This window comes from Cystoisospora suis (assembly GCF_002600585.1).
Source record: "Cystoisospora suis strain Wien I chromosome Unknown contig_1638, whole genome shotgun sequence".
Classification (NCBI taxonomy): domain Eukaryota; phylum Apicomplexa; class Conoidasida; order Eucoccidiorida; family Sarcocystidae; genus Cystoisospora; species Cystoisospora suis.
Window position 1 is genome coordinate 13455 of NW_027154438.1, and position 17232 is coordinate 30686.

The following is a 17232-nucleotide window of genomic DNA, read 5'->3' on the forward strand; positions in this document are numbered from 1 at the left end:
GGCACGGCGGGTGTCTCTGACTGGCCGAGACCCGTGTGCGCTTTTTAACCGGACGGGACCCTTGGGCGTAATGTGCCGTAGCCTGAGGGGCGACGCCTCCTTTTTGATTGTTCAGGAAATTTGGCTGACCGTTGCTAGTGCGTATACTTGCGCAGCTGAGGAGGACTGCAACCCTCTGTAACGGGGACGTTTGTAGACTCGAACACTCGTTGCTGAGCTGGAGACGGCTCGTGGGGGTTTTGGCAGCTCGCGTGATTATTGGGTGATGTGACGTCTCCCGTTCTCGCGGCTCATTCTTGATGAAAGCTGCCGTGGATTGTCAACAGTGTAGATAGAAACTGAACTGTCGTTCGCATGGGCAACTCAGCTCTAGGGATGGCACCTTCAACGGACAAACGAGGCCGTCACACGACGTATCAAATGTGTGCCGTGTTCCAACGTGCACTTGGCAACAGTACTCGGTGTCTGCGTCCCGCATTCTCTCAGGATATCCGTCTGCACGCAAGAGGACCTACAATTGGTCGGAGAAGGCGAAGCGTCGTCACACCACCGGGACTGGGAGGTAGGCAGACAGTAGTGGCAAAATGAGAAAAGAGGACTTAACTTTTTGATGCAGTGAATTGTCCCCACAGTTGTTTGCTCTGATGTTTGACTGGAGCTAGTAAAGATCAGCGGTTTTCTTCCAGTATGGTCACTTGCCCTAGACTACATCCATAGGTAGTCTTGCTCGATGACAATGCCTGTTTGCTTTGTGGACGTTGTGACAAAACCGTGTCTCATCTCTGTACTTGTGCAGGTGCCGCTACTTGAAGACCCTACCAAGGCGTGCGAAAAACGGCTTCCGGGAAGGAACTAAAGCCTCTCCAGTTAAGAAGAGAAAAGCTCAGAAATAAACGTATATCGGAGCTCTCCAAACCAGATCCTGAGCTGGTACATACGCGAGCTCGCGAAGGGTCCAGTCTATTTCTCTCAAGCCGCTTAAAGGTCGTGCTTTGTCCCCTTCGGTTGTTTGTTGAAATGTTGCAATGTCTAACCTGGTTGGATAACTCGTGAAAAAGGCGTGCCACTAGCGCTTTCAAAGGCCTGAGTCGAAAACTGTTCGCAGTGTTCTCTAGTGTAGTCATCTCTTACGTATTGCTCACGCTCCAGCAACGGGCGCCTTGGACTCGCGTTGCAGTTTCCAGGGGACGCTGCGGGGATAGCCAGATGCTCAGAGGTGGTTACAGACTTCGGCTCGAAGACCGGGATACACACCTCCCCGCCCCCGGCCACCATAGGGGAAGGCTTGGGTTGTTAGAACCCGACCCGAACCATGAGCACCCGAATAGGCTGCCGCGGTTTTTTGCGGGAAGATATCTGCACGAACGCGGCACTATTCGCGACCTACGGAAGAGGTTCACAAGGAGCTTCAGCAGGGCACCAGCTGCTAACGCATGGTGGTACGCTGTGCTCTAATTCCCGCGCCAACGCACACCTGCGCTGCGGTCCAAAAATGAATCCTGTTTTGTGGTAGTCCTCACTTAGGACGAAACAGTGACCTGACCGATCTAATGCTCCTGCGCAGAGGGGACGGCTGGACAGACGGTTCGGATGATTGTCCGGTAGTGGACCCAGTGCGTGTCCCTCTCCAGAGGCTCCTGCGCAGGGGGGCGGGCGGAAGACGAGGTTCGAATGAGTGCACGACGGTGGGTGAGGCGCCTAACTCGGCCAAAAGCTCTCGCTGCTCCTCAGGGGACAAAGAAAAGCGATCGGCTGCGGCTTGGACAATGCTGACGCTGTTCTCAGTAGCAGCGCTATCTCCAAAATGTTGCTTGATGTCGGTCGCCAGACTCCAAGGGTAAAATTTGGTGCCCGTCTGGAACAAACCTCGCGACCAGTGAAGCGGAAATGTCGGAGGACCCTCCTCTTGTGGCGCGCGAGGCTCGAATGCAAGCACCTCAACCAGTGGGGCACCCAAGTCTCTGAGGAGCTCTCTCTGCTCCTCGGGGGACAGGGAAAACCGCCTTGCTGCGGCACGGACAATGGCGGCCTTGTGCTGATCGACAAAATCACTATAAAAGTAACTCCGGATCTCCACCGCTAGCCTGCTTGGGTACAGCTTGCGTCCTGTCTGAAAGGTGGCACGATTCCAGTCAGAAGGAAAGGGTACTGGCGGGTCCTGAGCGCTGTACAGAGCAACAATACATTCGCATATCGCGTGCACGAAAGCTTGTACCCGCCACCCTAGCGGCAGATGACTGGCAGGCGGATAGAGACACCCAGGGTACCGAAAAGGTCCATCACGTCACTAAAACCGGTGACATATGCTCGAGCTCCACATGTCAGCTCTTTGGTGCAACGGCCTATAACGAACGCGTAGAGACGCGGTCTGAGATGCAGCTGCAAGCAGGACAGTTATGCACTAGGCTATTTCTCAGTCTACACTGACATCCTCTTCTGCAGAAATGTGGGGAACATTCGCAGATAGCAGGGGCGCCAGTTCTTATCGGCACTGACCGCATATGAGGGGACTACGGAAAGCATCGAGGCTGAGCAGCCGATCAGGAGGCGTACCGTTGGCCAGAACCCGACGGGGCGCCTCCACTGGCGCCTTCACTTGTGCCTGCCCGGACAGACTCGACAAATGGAACGGCGTCCTCGAGCACAGATGGTCCGTACAAGAAAGTGACAACCGCAAGAGCAACGCCAAGGCCTTTCATCCTGTACAACAATTCCTCATGGAAGATTCTCTGACAGACCGAAAGAGTTCGGCAATCGCGGATCGCGGATAGAGTGAGTCCTCTCGTTTGCACCCTCAGCCAACTTCGGAACAAAGTGGACCGCGCACCGCAGGCTTCAAATTGCAGGGAACGAGAAATGAAACAGCTGGGAATTCGGCAGCCTGTGCGAAAAATAGCCAAGCAGTCTGAGCTGCTGTTCGCTGCTGCGTCGTTCGCTTGTTCTGGTCTGACCGGGAGGTCGGAGCTGGCCTTCTATCATGCTGCTTGAACGAAAAACGGATGCAGTGAGCGCAGTTGGTTCCAAGGTTTGGTCCTCGAGTTGAGTGAACCATGCACGTCCGACGGCTGCAGAGGACGTGTGACGAGCAGTGTCGGCACACACAGCCATCGACATTCAACTTGTCCGCCGTGCTCGCGACGTCCGCAAAAAATTATTCCGTAAACTTGAGGAGTGTCACCGTACCTTTAACCGCAGTACTGAAGCTTCACGTACAGATCGCAGGTGACGAGGCAGCGAAGAAAACTCTGATCCGCGTAGGCGTACGGTTCATCTATTCCAACCATGCTAAAAGGGAAAACGGTTTCTGTAAAAAAAGGCCGTCTTCACATGCCTGTCAGAAACGAACGCTTCACCGGACCAGCTCGGTGACTTGCCTCGTACTATTCTCTGAAGGATACTCTCCTTGTTCAGAGTGGCTTCAGAAACGCAGAGGTTGAGTTGAGGAGCACGTGTTCGTCGACCCCTGGGACGCTCCCCCCCTCTGCGGATCCTGGATACAGATGCTTTCCCATTTGCATTTGTATTCGAAATATTCTAAGTACAAGGTTCTCTTGATCATAACAGTACTTTGTCGGGACTAGGAACCAGGTTGACTGGGGAGTCTCCTCGATCTCCACCGCCGAAGTTGTGCCATCCGTGTTCGATCTGTCGCTTCAGTTCAACGGATGTGCGCTTTCGGCTGATCTTTCGGCTCTGATAGTTTTTCTAGTGTTGCGCATCGCGGGCCGCTACACAGCAGTAGTCTAAGGTCGCAGATCAGTTCCCGGCACGCCAGCGACCACCGGCCCCCCTCCACAAGTCTGCTACGGTTGTTAGCTGGCACCTGCGACCCCGGCAAAATTCGCCGTCTTCGTATACGGTTGTTTGAAAAACCAGCCTCGTCCTACAATGGTGAGACGGACTAGCGGCGTCCAGGCCATTGCATCACAACCTTTCTGATGCTTTTCATTGAGGTAGTGTGGATATAAATTTTAGTATGAAATTGTTTCTGTCCAAATAGAAGAGAGAAATCAGTGCACCAGGGTGCATAAGCGGATCTCATATCGGGCGGCTGTTGCTCTCGGATCAGGAAAAAATAGTCAGCAAAAAAAAATTCACACACCTAAATATAAAACACATTGCACAGGCAGCCGTCTACGCGGCGAGACAATGCCTTAGGCGGAATCGGAAAAAAAAAGGCCCCACCCGCGTTTGCCACAGTTTGAAAAAAAAAGAGCGACCAGCTGCCGACTGCAAGGGAAGCTCCCATCAGGTCACTACTTTCCTTTCAAGTAGAAGGGCTGAACAGAAGAAAAATAAAAAGTCCCTTTCCTGTGGGTCGCGTGGAGCTCTCCACGGGGACTGAAGTCCGCCGTTGTGTTTCCTTTCGGACCTATCTCCTAACACAGCTTTTTTTTTTTTTTTTTTCGGTAAGCACCTTCATTTTCGTCTTCTAAATAATGTTTGCAACGATGGCCTTCGTCTTGGCTTGCCTCCATGGGCTGCTGAGGGTATGGGATGGAATGAGTCGATGACAGAGTAGTCGGCGCCTAACTCATCCAGCAGTTTGAGTTGCTCTTCCTCAGTCATGGACAACTGAATTGCTGCGCGGTAAACAATTCCGACTGCGTGGTCGCGAACAACAGAGTTAGGGTATAGGTCCTTGATTTCAACCCCTACCCGATCTACCCGGAATTCTCTGCCGGTCTGAAATGCCGACCGAGTCCAGTCGTTCGGAAGAGCAGGTACCTCTTCTGTATCTTCCCTGGAAGAAGGAAAGGAATACAGTTTGGCATAGTGTACTGTAAGTGAACAACGACTACTGCGATGTCGATAGCAGCTTTGGAAGTATTATGTAACCGCCATTTCCCGTCGACCCCCTGTCCAACCGGACTGTTGCAGCTGCACGTTGACCGCATAGGATTGTAAGCTGATGCACACCACATGGCTAGGAACCACGGGAACATAGTCCGTGATATCCGGCAAGATAATATGCCAAGAAACCGATAGAGGAAATGTCTGAGCACACGCCACAAGCAACACTGTCCGTGCCCGCGCTTAGGGAAGCTGCGCAGAATCCGCGAGAGAGGGGAACACGATGCCCTGTCAGAGCGAGGACCGTGTTATTTCCTGAACGACTGCATCGCCCACCTCACTCACCTTGGCTGGCGGGAAGGAATGACGCGTTCCATGCTGTTGTCCCTTGACTCTGGCCTTCCTCTTTTGAAACTTCGCCTCAGCCCGCAGAGGCCTCCTGAGATCTCTCCTGCTCCGTCACCGCTGGCAGACTCGACAAAGAAGACGCTGTCTTGGATGACAGGTGGACCATACAAGCAAACGGCGAGAAGACCCGCAAGGACAACGCCTGGAGCTTTCATCTTGGGCAAGACTCGTTGAAAATCCCCTTTACAGTAGCTCGCTTACGGCAATGAATGAACTGGATGTTCACCTCTTGAACGCGTTCACTCAGTGTGGCGTTGCCCCCTTCGAAGACAAGACGGAGTCTTCACTGGAAGTTGACTCAGGCAGACGAGGAAGCCAGACAACTTGAAAAAATATACTCAACAGCCGTATCTAACACTCCACTCCGCCCCCCCGAGCTTACAAGATGTATTTTAATCGAAGCGACAGCTCGGTCTGAGCCGGACCATGCAGCAATGGCCCGACCTCTGAGGCTAGACACGGGCGACCGAGGCCAAGACCGCGGCTACCGACCCGGAGTGCCTGTCATTTGCCGCCCCTTACAGCGACCCTGGCACCGTCCACACACTTTTTTTGCCGAGACGATTTCTTCCCTTCGTGATGCGGCCGTCTTTCGCCTTCCCGAGTAAACCCACGGCAGCACCGAAATGAGCCGCGTTTTACGCCCATGCGTTCGCGTCAAGCAGCATGGCAAGGACTCGTGGCCAACACGCACGCTGTGCCTCGCCGCCCCGGCCCTCTTCGCGATGAAGCTTCCGTCAGGGTGTCGACGAGACGCCGGCCGACTGATTCGGGGTACCTTCCTTAACTTGCCGGTGACCAGTCTCGTGCTAGGACAACAAGTACACACCTGGTGTGTATAGTTGATCTGCATGATTGCCTGCTTCGGTCTTGCATGCACTTCCCGCCCCAGCTGCCATGTTTTTCGGCCAAGCCTGCGGTATGCTTCTCGCAAGCCGACTGGAGAAAAAGACCTTAGTAGGTCTGCAGACTGACAAGGAAACAGAGTCAGGTCCCTCTCAGAGTTGTGGTGCTTCTCTCATCTGCAGTGGGGACCAATCTCTATCGGTATTCGGCCGCACGTCCTCATGGCCCATATGGACGTGCCCGCTGGTGCGTGCATAGTTATCCTTGTAATCTTCCTGGCTTTTCCGAGACAACTCCTCAAGTAGGCTGACGCCGTAGGAGGAAAAGTCTCTTCTATACGACCGATGTATCGGCATCGCCGTCTCTGCAACGTGTATACAATCAGCTTGGCCTATCTCAGCAGACGTACAATACTTCACGCACGATCTGAAAGCCGACCAACGCCCACACGCATTTTGATTTTCTTGTCATTAGTTGGAGTAGACATATCTCAAGGAAGGTTGAGCTCATGAGGGGCACTTTTCTCCCCTGCGGCGCTCCTCCGAGTCTTTGACGTAGACTATCGATGGAGGGACACACATGTTGGTGTGCACGTACATGAGGATTGATACGCTTGTGCTTCCTCTTTCTGTGTAGCAAGAGTTGTCTTAAGTCGCGTCGCATGCATATGCAGACCCTGTGAGCGGGGTTCCTTACGTCTACGAATACGACTATGGGACTGTGAAGTATCTTCTTCTTTCGAGGGGATAGGACAGAGCACGATGGATTGGCGACATCACTCTAATGCGTCCCCTAGACCTTCGACAAGGACGTTTTATGGGGGAGGGACAGTGGAGATTCGCTAGTCAAGAACCAGGCGATCCACGGTATTGCCATATCACTGCAATTTCCGTCTGTTGGTCGAGGTTTGTTCCTAATTCTTTCCCGACGTCTTTCTGTCCATCCTCTTTGAAAGCACATCCCCTCCTAGGATTCCGACGTACTTTCCTCTTGTCTGCTGTCTCCTTTTGTTTTCTTCTGCCTCGCTGTCACGCTCCTGTTCACTTGACACCCCGGTCCATTCGTCGTCTACCGCACAGGTATCCCCGACAGCTTGTCCTTTTTCTTTTTATTCTTTGTCTCCTTGTTGCCAGCTGCATTGCCCTAGCATTTCCTTCCCACGAAGACACACTCGGGGCCCTGAGGCCATCATCTCCGGCGTGCTCGTCGGTGCCCCATTCTTGCGTATTCCCTCTCTTCTCATCTCCTTTTCCCGGGTACATCTTGTCTTTAACCCGCCCCGAAAAGAACCTATCGAGTGTACGTGCGTCGTCAGTGCACGCAGTCCCTCCCTTCAACGTGTTCTATTCTCTGTGGAAAGCTCCGAAAGTACCTGCGAACTCGGAGATCTCTGCATGGAGATCTGTTCTGCAGAGTACAACAGAGTCAACCAGTCCCGCCATCCTACTTCCTTTTTCCTTCGCCGGTAAACCGACCTCGCAACTTCGCCGTACTAAAACAGCCTTCTTAACGCAGTCACCTTTACTAAGCCGATGCCGTCATTTCCGCGATGTTTCTCTCATTCCCTCTTCTCATCTTAAAAGGTTACAGCTACAGAGGTGCATTGCTCTTTCACCTGCTCTACTGAAACAGTCGCTCTCCTCTGCTTGTTCTTTCGGGCCTAGTTATCAGGTCATCCCTCTGCAGGGACGACAGCAGAATCATATCAGTCTTTCTTCACTTGAGGCGACGCTGTTCAATACCATCACGAAGCAACCTATAGAGCGGAAAAACAGGCAGATTTCTCTCGGTGTTACTCCTCTCACTTCCCCTGTGACGTTGCGCTGCACGTTCCTCCAGAAGAGTCCCTTACGAGAGAAACACGTGTTTAGGAATCTCTTTCTCAAAGATGATCTTGAGAAGAAAGGTGAAAGTGGATACCTACGCTGCTACGAAGAAGCACACATCCAGGAGGCGCAAGGAGAGGGAAAAGGTGTCCTCGGCGGAAATAGAGCAGCTTCTGAGCACTTTGCTAAGGAATTCCATGAACACGCTTCTTGTTCTTCTCCTAGTGCCGTTGGAGATGCCAAGAGGTTGAGCTCTTTATACCTCTTTACGGTTCTTCCGCCCCATTGGATGCTCGCACCTCCCTCACTGGTGTCTCGTTTTGAGAGCCACGACAGTTTGCCGTCTCCAGCCGCTCAAGAAGAGGTGATGACACTCAGGGTAAAAGCACGGGGAGAAAGAGATACTGAAGTACAAGGATCACTGGAGAGGAGAGAAGGCGGTGACGTGGGGGAGTTGTCTGTAAGAGGACCACAGAACCAAAGCTACGGTCGCGAGGGAAACGTTAGGGAGAGGGGAATCAGAACCTCGAGAGTGCCCTTGCATAATCGTTATATAGTAGAAGAAGGCAGTACGCCTCGGTTGTATGGGGAGAGCAGCGTGACATCTTCACTTCAAAGTGCACCGCCTACATCTAAATCTTTTCTTTCGTCTGCTGGGCTGCCGAGTCTCCTTCCCGAGCTGTCGTTCTTCTTTTCCCCCCCGAAAGTTGTTACTGCCGCTGCGGGGCGAGGAGGCGACGGGTGCGTCTCTTTCCGAAGAGAAAAGGGCATACCTAAAGGCGGAGCAAATGGAGCTGCGGGAGGACGAGGAGGGGATGTTGTCTTAGTTGTCGGAGAGCCCGTCGATATCGTGTCGTGGCCGAGGGAAAGAAGATTTGGAAGAGACGTCCGACAGTTTCGCACCGGAGAGACAGGAGGGGAAGGAGACCACAGCGAAGACGAAGAAGACAAGGGCGCAGGGGACGAAGGAGAACGACGAGTGAGGGGAGGAGAAAGAAGTGAGGAGGACAACACAGCGGGCGTACTAGGGGTAGAAGCGAGGAAGGGAGAAGAGGAAGCTTTGCTCTGGGCAGAGGAAGGTCTCGAAGATGAGGGAGACCGCAGTAGCATGGTTCTCAAGAGGAGAGACCATGGGGCAGCACAGGAGAGAGAGTTTTTACGGCCAGACTACACTGGGCAGGGCGCTCTCCCACGTAGCAAAAGGAATCGAAGGAAAGACGGAGAGCGCCTTCTGCGGCGGAGAAGAGAACAAGAAGAATCTGCCGAGGACTTGAGCAGGCGAAGGAGGGGCCTCTGGAAGGCAGAAGACGGAGGAAGTGGCAAGGGCGACATGATGTGCGGGGTACGTCATATTGATACCCACATGCTTCAGACGAACCCCGGGGAGCACGTCTGCACTGTACTTTGGCGAGCGAGCGCGTCACTGGAAAAACATATGTTTTGAGTGCGCGCTGTATACGAATGGCATACGCATATACCTACGTGTGCAGGGGAATTCTATCGAGGTCAGTTAGCATCAGCCGAATACATGAATCTGTTGGCTATCCTACAGACATTCATTCCATAGTGGTTGCGAATGGCTTGAAGCAGCAGCAGCCCCCGGTGAAGTCTACAAGCTTCCGAGACGGTGCGTCGAGGCGGTGCGTGGCGTAGCATGAGGGAAGACTGCCTGCTCCCGGGTAGTATCGAACAGAAAACCAACTAGCCGCGCCGTGTGCCGCTGCTGCCCTCCGACAAAGAGTGATCGGCGCCCTTGTGTCCGTGTGCCTTTGCGAAATCGCGCCAAGGCTCTGAGCTTTGCGGGCTCCCTCTGTCATGGCTATAGAGTTGTGCGCGCAGGCTCCCTTGTTTTGCCGATCAGCGAGAAGCCATTCCACGCAGCTCTTTTTGTGCTTTCTTGTGCACGAGGTGCCTGTATGTTTCTAGGTTCAGAAAGCTCCGTAGACAGTCCGTGTCTAACGTCCTTAGCTATTCACCTCAAGCAAACATCCCCGTGTGCGTACATATGGGCCCTCGGAAACACGTCAAAGCCCCTTGCTCTCTTCCCGTCTACCCGGACCTTCTCGCGGACCTGGCTGTATCCCTGCTTTCGTGCGTGGTTGCCTCCGGCTGTGCGCTTGTCTGCATAGAGCCAGGCCTTTACTATGCTTTAGATGCCCAATCCTCGCAAGAAGTGTAGTGACATCACTCTTTTGTGTCTGCGACACAAATCTTCTGTCATCGTTCTTGCATCTTTTCTCAGAGCGCCGGCAAATCGATCCGAGTGTCCGTCCCTCCAAATACACTCTTGATTGATGTGACCGATCTCGACGATGCTCCGGAGGAACTGAGAGAAAAGGCAGAGTACTCCGATAATGACTCTCTGCCGTTTTCTTTTTCTCTTTCGTCTTCCTCCCCGGAAGATATATCTCACTTTGAGACTTCCCTAAAGAATAGGAAGCAAGGCGTAGACTGCCCTTTGCAGGAAGAAGAGTCTGTGGGGACGCATAGGAGACGTGACGAAGAGCAGGAGGTACCCTGCGATCAAGAAAAAGAGAAAACAGAAGAAGAAGAGACGCAGGAGGTAGGAGACGAAGTGCCGATGCTCTCGAAATTTCTTTCGGAGCTATTGCAAGACGAAGGGACTGGAAGTGAAGCATTGGCGCAAAAGAACAGAAAAACGCTGGCTTCTCTCCCGCGGGCGAAAAAGAGAAAAGGCCTAAGTATGGTCACCAGAAAAGAGGGTCAAGACGACGAGAAAGGAACCCGAGGTTACGATGTAAGACCTCCTTGTGATGCAGAGCAGGCCGGACTTTCTCTTCTTGATACAGTTGAAAAAGCTCAGCGGCGGATTGCGAAAAAACGAGACGTACAGAGAAGAATGTTGCAGGGAGAAAGAGTCAAAGAACGAGTCGAGCACCGCCTCCAGCTTCGTATCGAGGGTCGAGGAGGTGAAGAGCAGGGAGCACGCGAAGAGCCGGTCATGGAAAGAGAGAGAGAACAAGATGAAAAATTTGGAGATGAAGAATCTCCGGAGATCTTTCTAGAGAAAATGATAGACTCTCTCATTGCCGAGCAGGAAGCAATCGCTACGAGAAGTGGACGGAGCATTTCGTTTCTCAAGAGAGATCTGTCAAGAGAAAGTAAAGAGCATAAGAGACAGAAACGCGGGAAAAAAGAACAGTCTGAGAGCAGTAAGAGGGTGCATGACTCGACTGTGTCACAGTCGTCTCCTGATGCGCAGATGTTGAACGAAAAGGAAAGCGAAAGAGAGCCCCTGTTGGAATACAGTGAGAGAGGAAGCGGAGAGGGTTTAGCAACGGAGACCGACTTGCTGGAGCTCGAGGGAGATCAGCTGGAAGCGACAGATGTGAAAGATGGGACGGGGGAGCTAGTTCAGACGGACGTGGAGAGAAGAGAAGAAGTCGGCGAGAACAAGGAGGAAAGAAAACCGTCTTTTTTGCTTCACGCAGTATATTTGGGTCGAGCTGGTCAGCGTATTCTCGTAGCAAAAGGTGGAAGAGGAGGAAGAGGCAACGCGGCGTTTGTTTCGAATAAGTACGTCTTTCTCCGTAGTCTCTTTGTATTTCATAAGTCACCAGGCATCCAATATCAATCAGGGCTTTCTCTTTTCTTCTATGCCCCCGTACAACTCAAGCATAAGGTATGCTTCTCTTCCGCGTATGCCTCAACAGACTGCAGTAGGTCTCCTATCTCTCGGATAAGACTACTAGTGTATCGGCGCGTCCTATCCCAGTCTAAGAGCAAAGTAATGCCGTCTTGTCCCCGCACACACTTTGACTGAAGGCTTCGGCACTTGAGACTCCTCTGTGCGATACGTTGAATGATAGCCACGGGACAAGACTCGGCTTTGGAGCAGTACACAACTCCTGTAGTGGTCTTTCTCTCGTCACCGGGGTTTCTACTGCTACTCTTTCCCCTGTGTGCTCGGAGTACCTAGTAGTTTACTAATCAAGGACCCGTGCCGGAGTACTTTTGACGGAACAATCTTCGCCAAGTACGTGTGACCCTCGTAGGGAAGATTGATGAGAGAGAGATCATTTCTTTTTCCTTGTGTTGAACCGATTTCGCCTGCAGAAATCGCCATCCGACAACCGTTGAATCCGGGGAAGACGGTGAGAATCGACGTCTCTTGATTCTTCCGAACTTCGCGGACGTGCTTGTGGTGGGATTGAAGAACTCTGGAAAGACAAGCTTTCTTCGGGCAGCTGCCGGTGTTGGTGCTTCGTCATATTCTTCTTTTGCTTCACAGTCTACTTCTCCGTCTCATCACTCATCGTGTTTCACGCCTTCCCCGATGTCGCCACCTTCGGCTTCATCTCTTCCTTACTACTTGCCAGACGTCTCTTCGACCTTGTCGCTTATGTGTCTCCCGTTTCTCCGAGCTTCACAATTCGATGACGCGCCACGCTCAGTTTATTCCACTCGGGTTGAAGAAAAGAAAGACAGAGAGGAGGCACTCCCTGTTAAACGAGAGGAACGCGCGAACCAAGCAAGCTGTTCAACAGGATCGATTCTGCGAAGAAGCAGCTGTCTTTTTTGCTTGGATACCCCCGGATTGAGCTTACAAAGAGACTTCCGTGTCGGGTCTTCATGGTCAGGGGTAGCGCCTTCGTTGCCCCAAGGGCAAGATAGAGTTTCTAGTCTGGGGATCTCCTCGGAGGAGAGCTTCCTAGACCCACGCCTGAGGTTTCCTCTTGCTGGCTTGACTGCGTGCAAAGCGACTACAATGGTGATCGATGCATCCAGACCTGTAAGCATCACAAAATGGTTCGTGAATATCAAACTCTAAGACACTGAATAGAGATAGCTCTAGTAAATAGGTACAGAGCTGTTTCCATTCTCTATAAATCCTAGTATATGGTGGAAGGCACACTTGTGAATGTTTTTGTTGCCTTAGCTATAGTCAGCGAGTGAGGGGGGGCGCGAAGGAAGAAACTTGAACCGAAGTAAGTCTTTCCGAGTCTTGTGCGGAGTGTGGTTGTTTTCGAAATGATAGAAAGTTTGCATGTCTCGTCTCCTGGGCTTCCTTTTTGTACCTGTTCCACAGGAAAACGTCGTGAGTGACTACAGGAATCTTTCTTACTGTCTCCAGATGCATCTACCGGCCGCTCTCCAGGCTCCAGTGGTCATCGTTCTCACCAAGGCAGATCTGGCACCATCTGATGTTGCTCTACGACAGGCCATTTCAGACCTTGAGAAAGTTCTAGGCGACACTGCCGTCTCGCTTGTTGTCACTTCCGGTAAGTTGTTTCTTGGCTTACTCACGAGGAAAGAAAGTGCAGAGTGGGAGACGGGGAGGGCTGTAGCCGTTGTATGTATAGGTGCGCCATGTTCTTTTCTATGCACGCACCAGCTAACAAGTCCGGTGGGAAGAGACACTACTGTAAAAGTGCCCCTTCCCGCTCGTAGAGGGGGACCGTAGTCGACAAGCGCGAAAGCCGAGTGTCGGTGTGGAGACTTCTGACCATAGTAAGCAGCTGGAATTCCTGCAGCCGCTGTCCACAGGGCCGGACGAAACATTAAGGTATTACCCGGAGTTATCCGGCAAGCGTTGGCAAGCAGATCTGCAGGATAGCCGGAACGTCGTAGCGTGCTTTCATGACCACAACGCGTCTCTACGTGTGCCGTGATGCTCCAGCAGAGAGACGCTGTGCAGTCACGCCTGATATGGCTTACGCGCATCCCGTTACAACAACAAACATGCAGCACCTTGTCACTTTCTCCCAAGCCTTCTCTGGCTTGTTCTTTTCTTGCAGCACGTACTGGACAAGGTCTAGAGAGTTTTCTGCAGTGTATGCAAGCACTGTTTGTCCGTCTCTACTATGGTACTTCTCAAGAAGGAGACGAAGACGCGGCGGACCACCCTAAGTGTGCACGCTGGGTCGCCTCTGTTCCCTCTTCTGTCTCGTCGCCTTTTTGTGAAGGGGCCACGAGGCTTATTGTTTCCTCGACTGCCTCTGATTCGTCAATCTCTGGACGTTCCCCAACTCCAGAGCGTTTTACGGGACACAACGGACGCGGCAGGTCGAGTTCAAGAGCCTCGGCAATCCCTGTCAGAGAAAGCAGCGGCGCGCATCGAACACCAGTTGACGAGACAAAACCGGGATCACATGCAGGCGGGTATCAGCAAGACATGGAGCAGAACGGAGACGGGGTAGACACTCAAGACGATAACCTGGTATCGGCTCATCCCTGTTTTCAAATGCTCGATTTGTACAGACAGTTCGGGAAAGCGAAAGTGACAGTCCACCCCTGGGAGTCTCTAGAGCAAGAAAGATGTCGGCGAATCCGGAGACAGAGAGTGGATGCGCAGGGGGGAAGACGTGATATAGCGCCAGCTCATAGAAACATCTCGTGTTCTCTTTCGGCTTATCTCAGTCCCTCTCCGACACGTCGCGGCCTCCAGGACTACGGAGGGGGAGCTGACAGCGGCGACATTTCTGAGGAGACGCATACGTCTGCACGCAGAAAAAGAAAGAGGAAAGACAACAGCAGGCACTCACGAGCTTGGGCCGACGGTGAGACTCCTATTCCCGCGGATTTTCCTGCTGTGCCGCGAACTCCACAGTCGCTCACTTGGGCTTGGGAGGAGGACCCGGGAGAAGGGGAAAAGACCGGCGGAAGACAGGGTACGTTTCTCAGGTGCAGTCGCCTTTGGTCTTCGCAGCACGCAGTAGGAGAGACCCTAGTCATGTGGTTAGCCGGCGCTGTTCTTGCTGGGGAGTCAAGCGCTTGCTCCCGCAGCTCGTCCCTTGATGTCCTGTGGCTTTTCTGCTGGGCTTCACTGGGAGAGGGTGATGCCATTTTCGACCCGAGCAATGAGGGTGACTGGGACTTGTAGCTCTCGACTACTTTAGTCGTTTTTCAGGCAACTTCGCCACGGCGCATGAGGCCGGTACCTGTGTATGAGCGCCATTGCCTTACACAGTTGGGTCGTTCTTTTCAGGATCACGATGCGTGCGGACCTTCCGACTGTCCGGTCGACTGATTGAGCAATTGAGTGGCCGCGTCAAGAGCTTTGACAACCAGGCTACACTCCGGCTGTACAGGCAGCTTGCGGCTCGTGGCATAATCGAGGTCAGTGGAATTTCTCAGGTCTGCGTCACATTGGGGATAGAGGTCAACTCCAGTACTCTGTCGGGTTGTATGTACTGCTCTCTCTCTGTATGTGGTGTTGCCCGAACACCTCATTGTTTCCCCTGCGTTTCCAGCAAAAAAGGCATCGTGACCACACTGTGTTCTGAACTGTAGAGGCTTTTCTGAGTTCCTTTGAACAAATCTAAATTCGGTCGGAAGGTGGCGGACTCGCGGGCTATGTTTGTGGCTTGCCTTCGTATTGCGTTAACGCCCCTCCCAGTGCTTTCTGTCTTGCCCTAGCTTACACGCATGTAAGTAAGGACACGCGGAGACAGAGAAGGAAAGAAATTGGTTTTAGCCGCTCCGTGTCTCGTACCAGCTCAGAAACTGACACGCATTCGAAATTGTGGTTTCGCTCCGTGCGCACAGTGTCTCTTCCGGAGACGGGTGCTGCCAGCGCGCCTCCCCTGGCATCGACGTAGACGGCAGTGTGTGGTCAACACCCTGTGGCTAGTGGGTTTCCAGACATTCTCGTCGGAGTCGGCACCAGGTCGCGGCTCCTTTGGCTCGACGTCCATGCACCATAGCGACCAGCGACACCCATGTCGCACTCCCGGGAACAAAGTGCCCTGACTGGAGGCACGATGGAAGCGTCCTAGCTGAGGGCTGACGGATCGAAGATGCCTCGAGTTTGACTCTCGACGCATTCTTCTTGGTTTCGGTCTTTCGTCCCAAGGCTGAGGTCACACGGGTTCCGTAGTGGTACGACGGGAGACCAGGCGAGAGAGAGCCAGTATCGTTCTCTGCAGCTCTGCAGTATCGCAGAGCAGTTTACGCGATCGTCAGCGCCCCGGGTTAAGGCAACGAAAGTAGAGTGAAAGTTTCCTATGACCGACGTTTTTTTGCGGTACTTCACGTGCGTCTGTTCGTTCATGACCACAACCAGAGTTAGGGGCGTCCAGCTGGAGGTAAGGTAGAATAGGAAGACACACTCTTTGTGCCTGCTGCAGTTTTGGATGCTTGCGGGGTCGAGGAACGAAAATTAATTCTTTGGCGTCCGTGCTGCCGTAGGAATTATTCCGGGAAGGAGCCGAAGAGGGAGATGTTCTGTTGGCTGGCAACGCCAGGCTTACCTTTCTACCGCCGTTTCCCCGTGAAATGGAGCGCATTAAACATCTCCTTGTCTCTGATGGTATGCCGCCTCGCTTCGGGGGACCACCTCCAGCAGGGGAGATAGCCAAGGAGATTGATGAACGAGGGAAGGAAGATACCATCGTAGATAATGAGAAGGCAGATGACATGCGTACGTCGGGAAGGAACCTCGGCGGTGCAGGGGCTTGTCGGGAGCAGTGTTCTGCCTCTTCAACTGTAGGCCTTGGAAATGGAGACGATTCAAAAAGACGGAATGGAAAACAACGCGAGTCCAAGAACGAAGACCCGACGCGATGGATACGGTCGGAGGCAACCATACCGTAAGTGTGAAAGGATATGACAAGTTTCCTTGGTCGTGTTTCTCCGCGATTGCTTGGGTGTGTGTGTGCGCCGGTATGGGAGTATCTCTGTCGTTGTTGGTATACCCAGATGAACGGAGATAACTTTCCGTGCGCCGTTGACCTGTCGAGACGGCTTGCGTGTCGACGCTGTGTACAGGCTGGCCCTCTACGAAGGCGGTGCACTACAGGTGTGGCAGAAGCGTCGAAAGCAGTTTGTGAAGCACGGGAAAGTGGCGGGTAAAGGAGGCACGGCTAAAGGTCTTGTTAGGGGCACGGCGTCAGTGCCCTGGAAGCTTGGGTCCTCTTTGTGACCATTCTGATACCAGGACGCTGCTACGCGGTGCGACGGAACAGTGATGTACTGCTGTGTTGAAGAATGCAGTTCCCGAGTATAGGTGCCGCCGAGCGTTCACACGTTGTACACCGTGGGGGGTTGGGCGCACGCTATATGGCTTCGATGTGTTCGATTGTATGTCCTGGCTAGCGTAACTCCTGTGAGTTTGCTCGGGACGCGTGAGCTTACTGGCCTCGGTCACGAGGTGTGATGTGTGGAGCATAGACACACCCCGACCCCTACGGGGCTGCAAGCGTGTTGACGTACGAAGGTTGCCTCAACCGTGGCGTATTCGCGCGAGGCGAAGATATAGGCAGAAGCTTCTTGTATAACTGCAGCCGGCGAAGAGTACCCCGTTCGGTAAGAGAGTGCTTCAGGCTCTCTGCGTTCGGCTCAGGGCAGTCACCCTCTTTTTGTCAAGCCAGGCTCGACTTCGGAGCTGACAAGGAAA

The 17232-nt window shown here is 53.0% G+C and overlaps 3 protein-coding genes across 3 annotated transcripts in view; all 3 read left to right on the plus strand.

Annotated features, from left to right (window-relative positions):
* The window catches only part of CSUI_003625 (uncharacterized protein), a 1543-nt gene extending 585 nt beyond the window's left edge, over positions 1-958 (plus strand). The window contains exons 2-3 of the mRNA XM_068063821.1: positions 487-562; positions 797-958. Coding sequence (XP_067924198.1) covers positions 487-562; positions 797-810 — 90 coding nt within the window. The 3' untranslated portion in view covers positions 811-958. The remainder of the gene's footprint in view (positions 1-486; positions 563-796) is intronic.
* A 3099-nt stretch (positions 959-4057) lies between these two features.
* On the plus strand, positions 4058-5968 carry CSUI_003626 (uncharacterized protein). The gene is made up of 2 exons (XM_068063822.1): positions 4058-4744; positions 5140-5968. Exon 2 carries the CDS (start codon positions 5158-5160, stop codon positions 5374-5376), a length of 219 nt encoding a protein of 72 aa, XP_067924199.1. The 5' UTR covers positions 4058-4744; positions 5140-5157; the 3' UTR covers positions 5377-5968.
* Positions 5759-16726, plus strand: CSUI_003627 (gtp1 obg protein). The gene is made up of 7 exons (XM_068063823.1): positions 5759-9216; positions 10117-11411; positions 11952-12627; positions 12925-13117; positions 13634-14954; positions 16026-16426; positions 16605-16726. Exons 1-5 carry the CDS (start codon positions 6832-6834, stop codon positions 14716-14718), a joined length of 5634 nt encoding a protein of 1877 aa, XP_067924200.1. The 5' UTR covers positions 5759-6831; the 3' UTR covers positions 14719-14954; positions 16026-16426; positions 16605-16726.
* Positions 16727-17232: the final 506 nt, after the last annotated feature.

What these genes read in the sequence shown, in the direction of transcription:
- CSUI_003627 (XM_068063823.1), top strand. Translation starts at nt 6,832, where the DNA reads ATGCGTCCCCTAGACCTTCGACAAGGACGTTTTATGGGGGAGGGACAG. An exon ending in AGGGCGACATGATGTGCGGG is followed by an intron (nt 9,217 to 10,116) that starts GTACGTCATATT and finishes ATCTTTTCTCAG; the next exon opens with AGCGCCGGCAAATCGATCCG. An exon ending in TGATCGATGCATCCAGACCT is followed by an intron (nt 12,628 to 12,924) that starts GTAAGCATCACA and finishes CCTGTTCCACAG; the next exon opens with GAAAACGTCGTGAGTGACTA.
- CSUI_003626 (XM_068063822.1), top strand. Translation starts at nt 5,158, where the DNA reads ATGACGCGTTCCATGCTGTTGTCCCTTGACTCTGGCCTTCCTCTTTTG.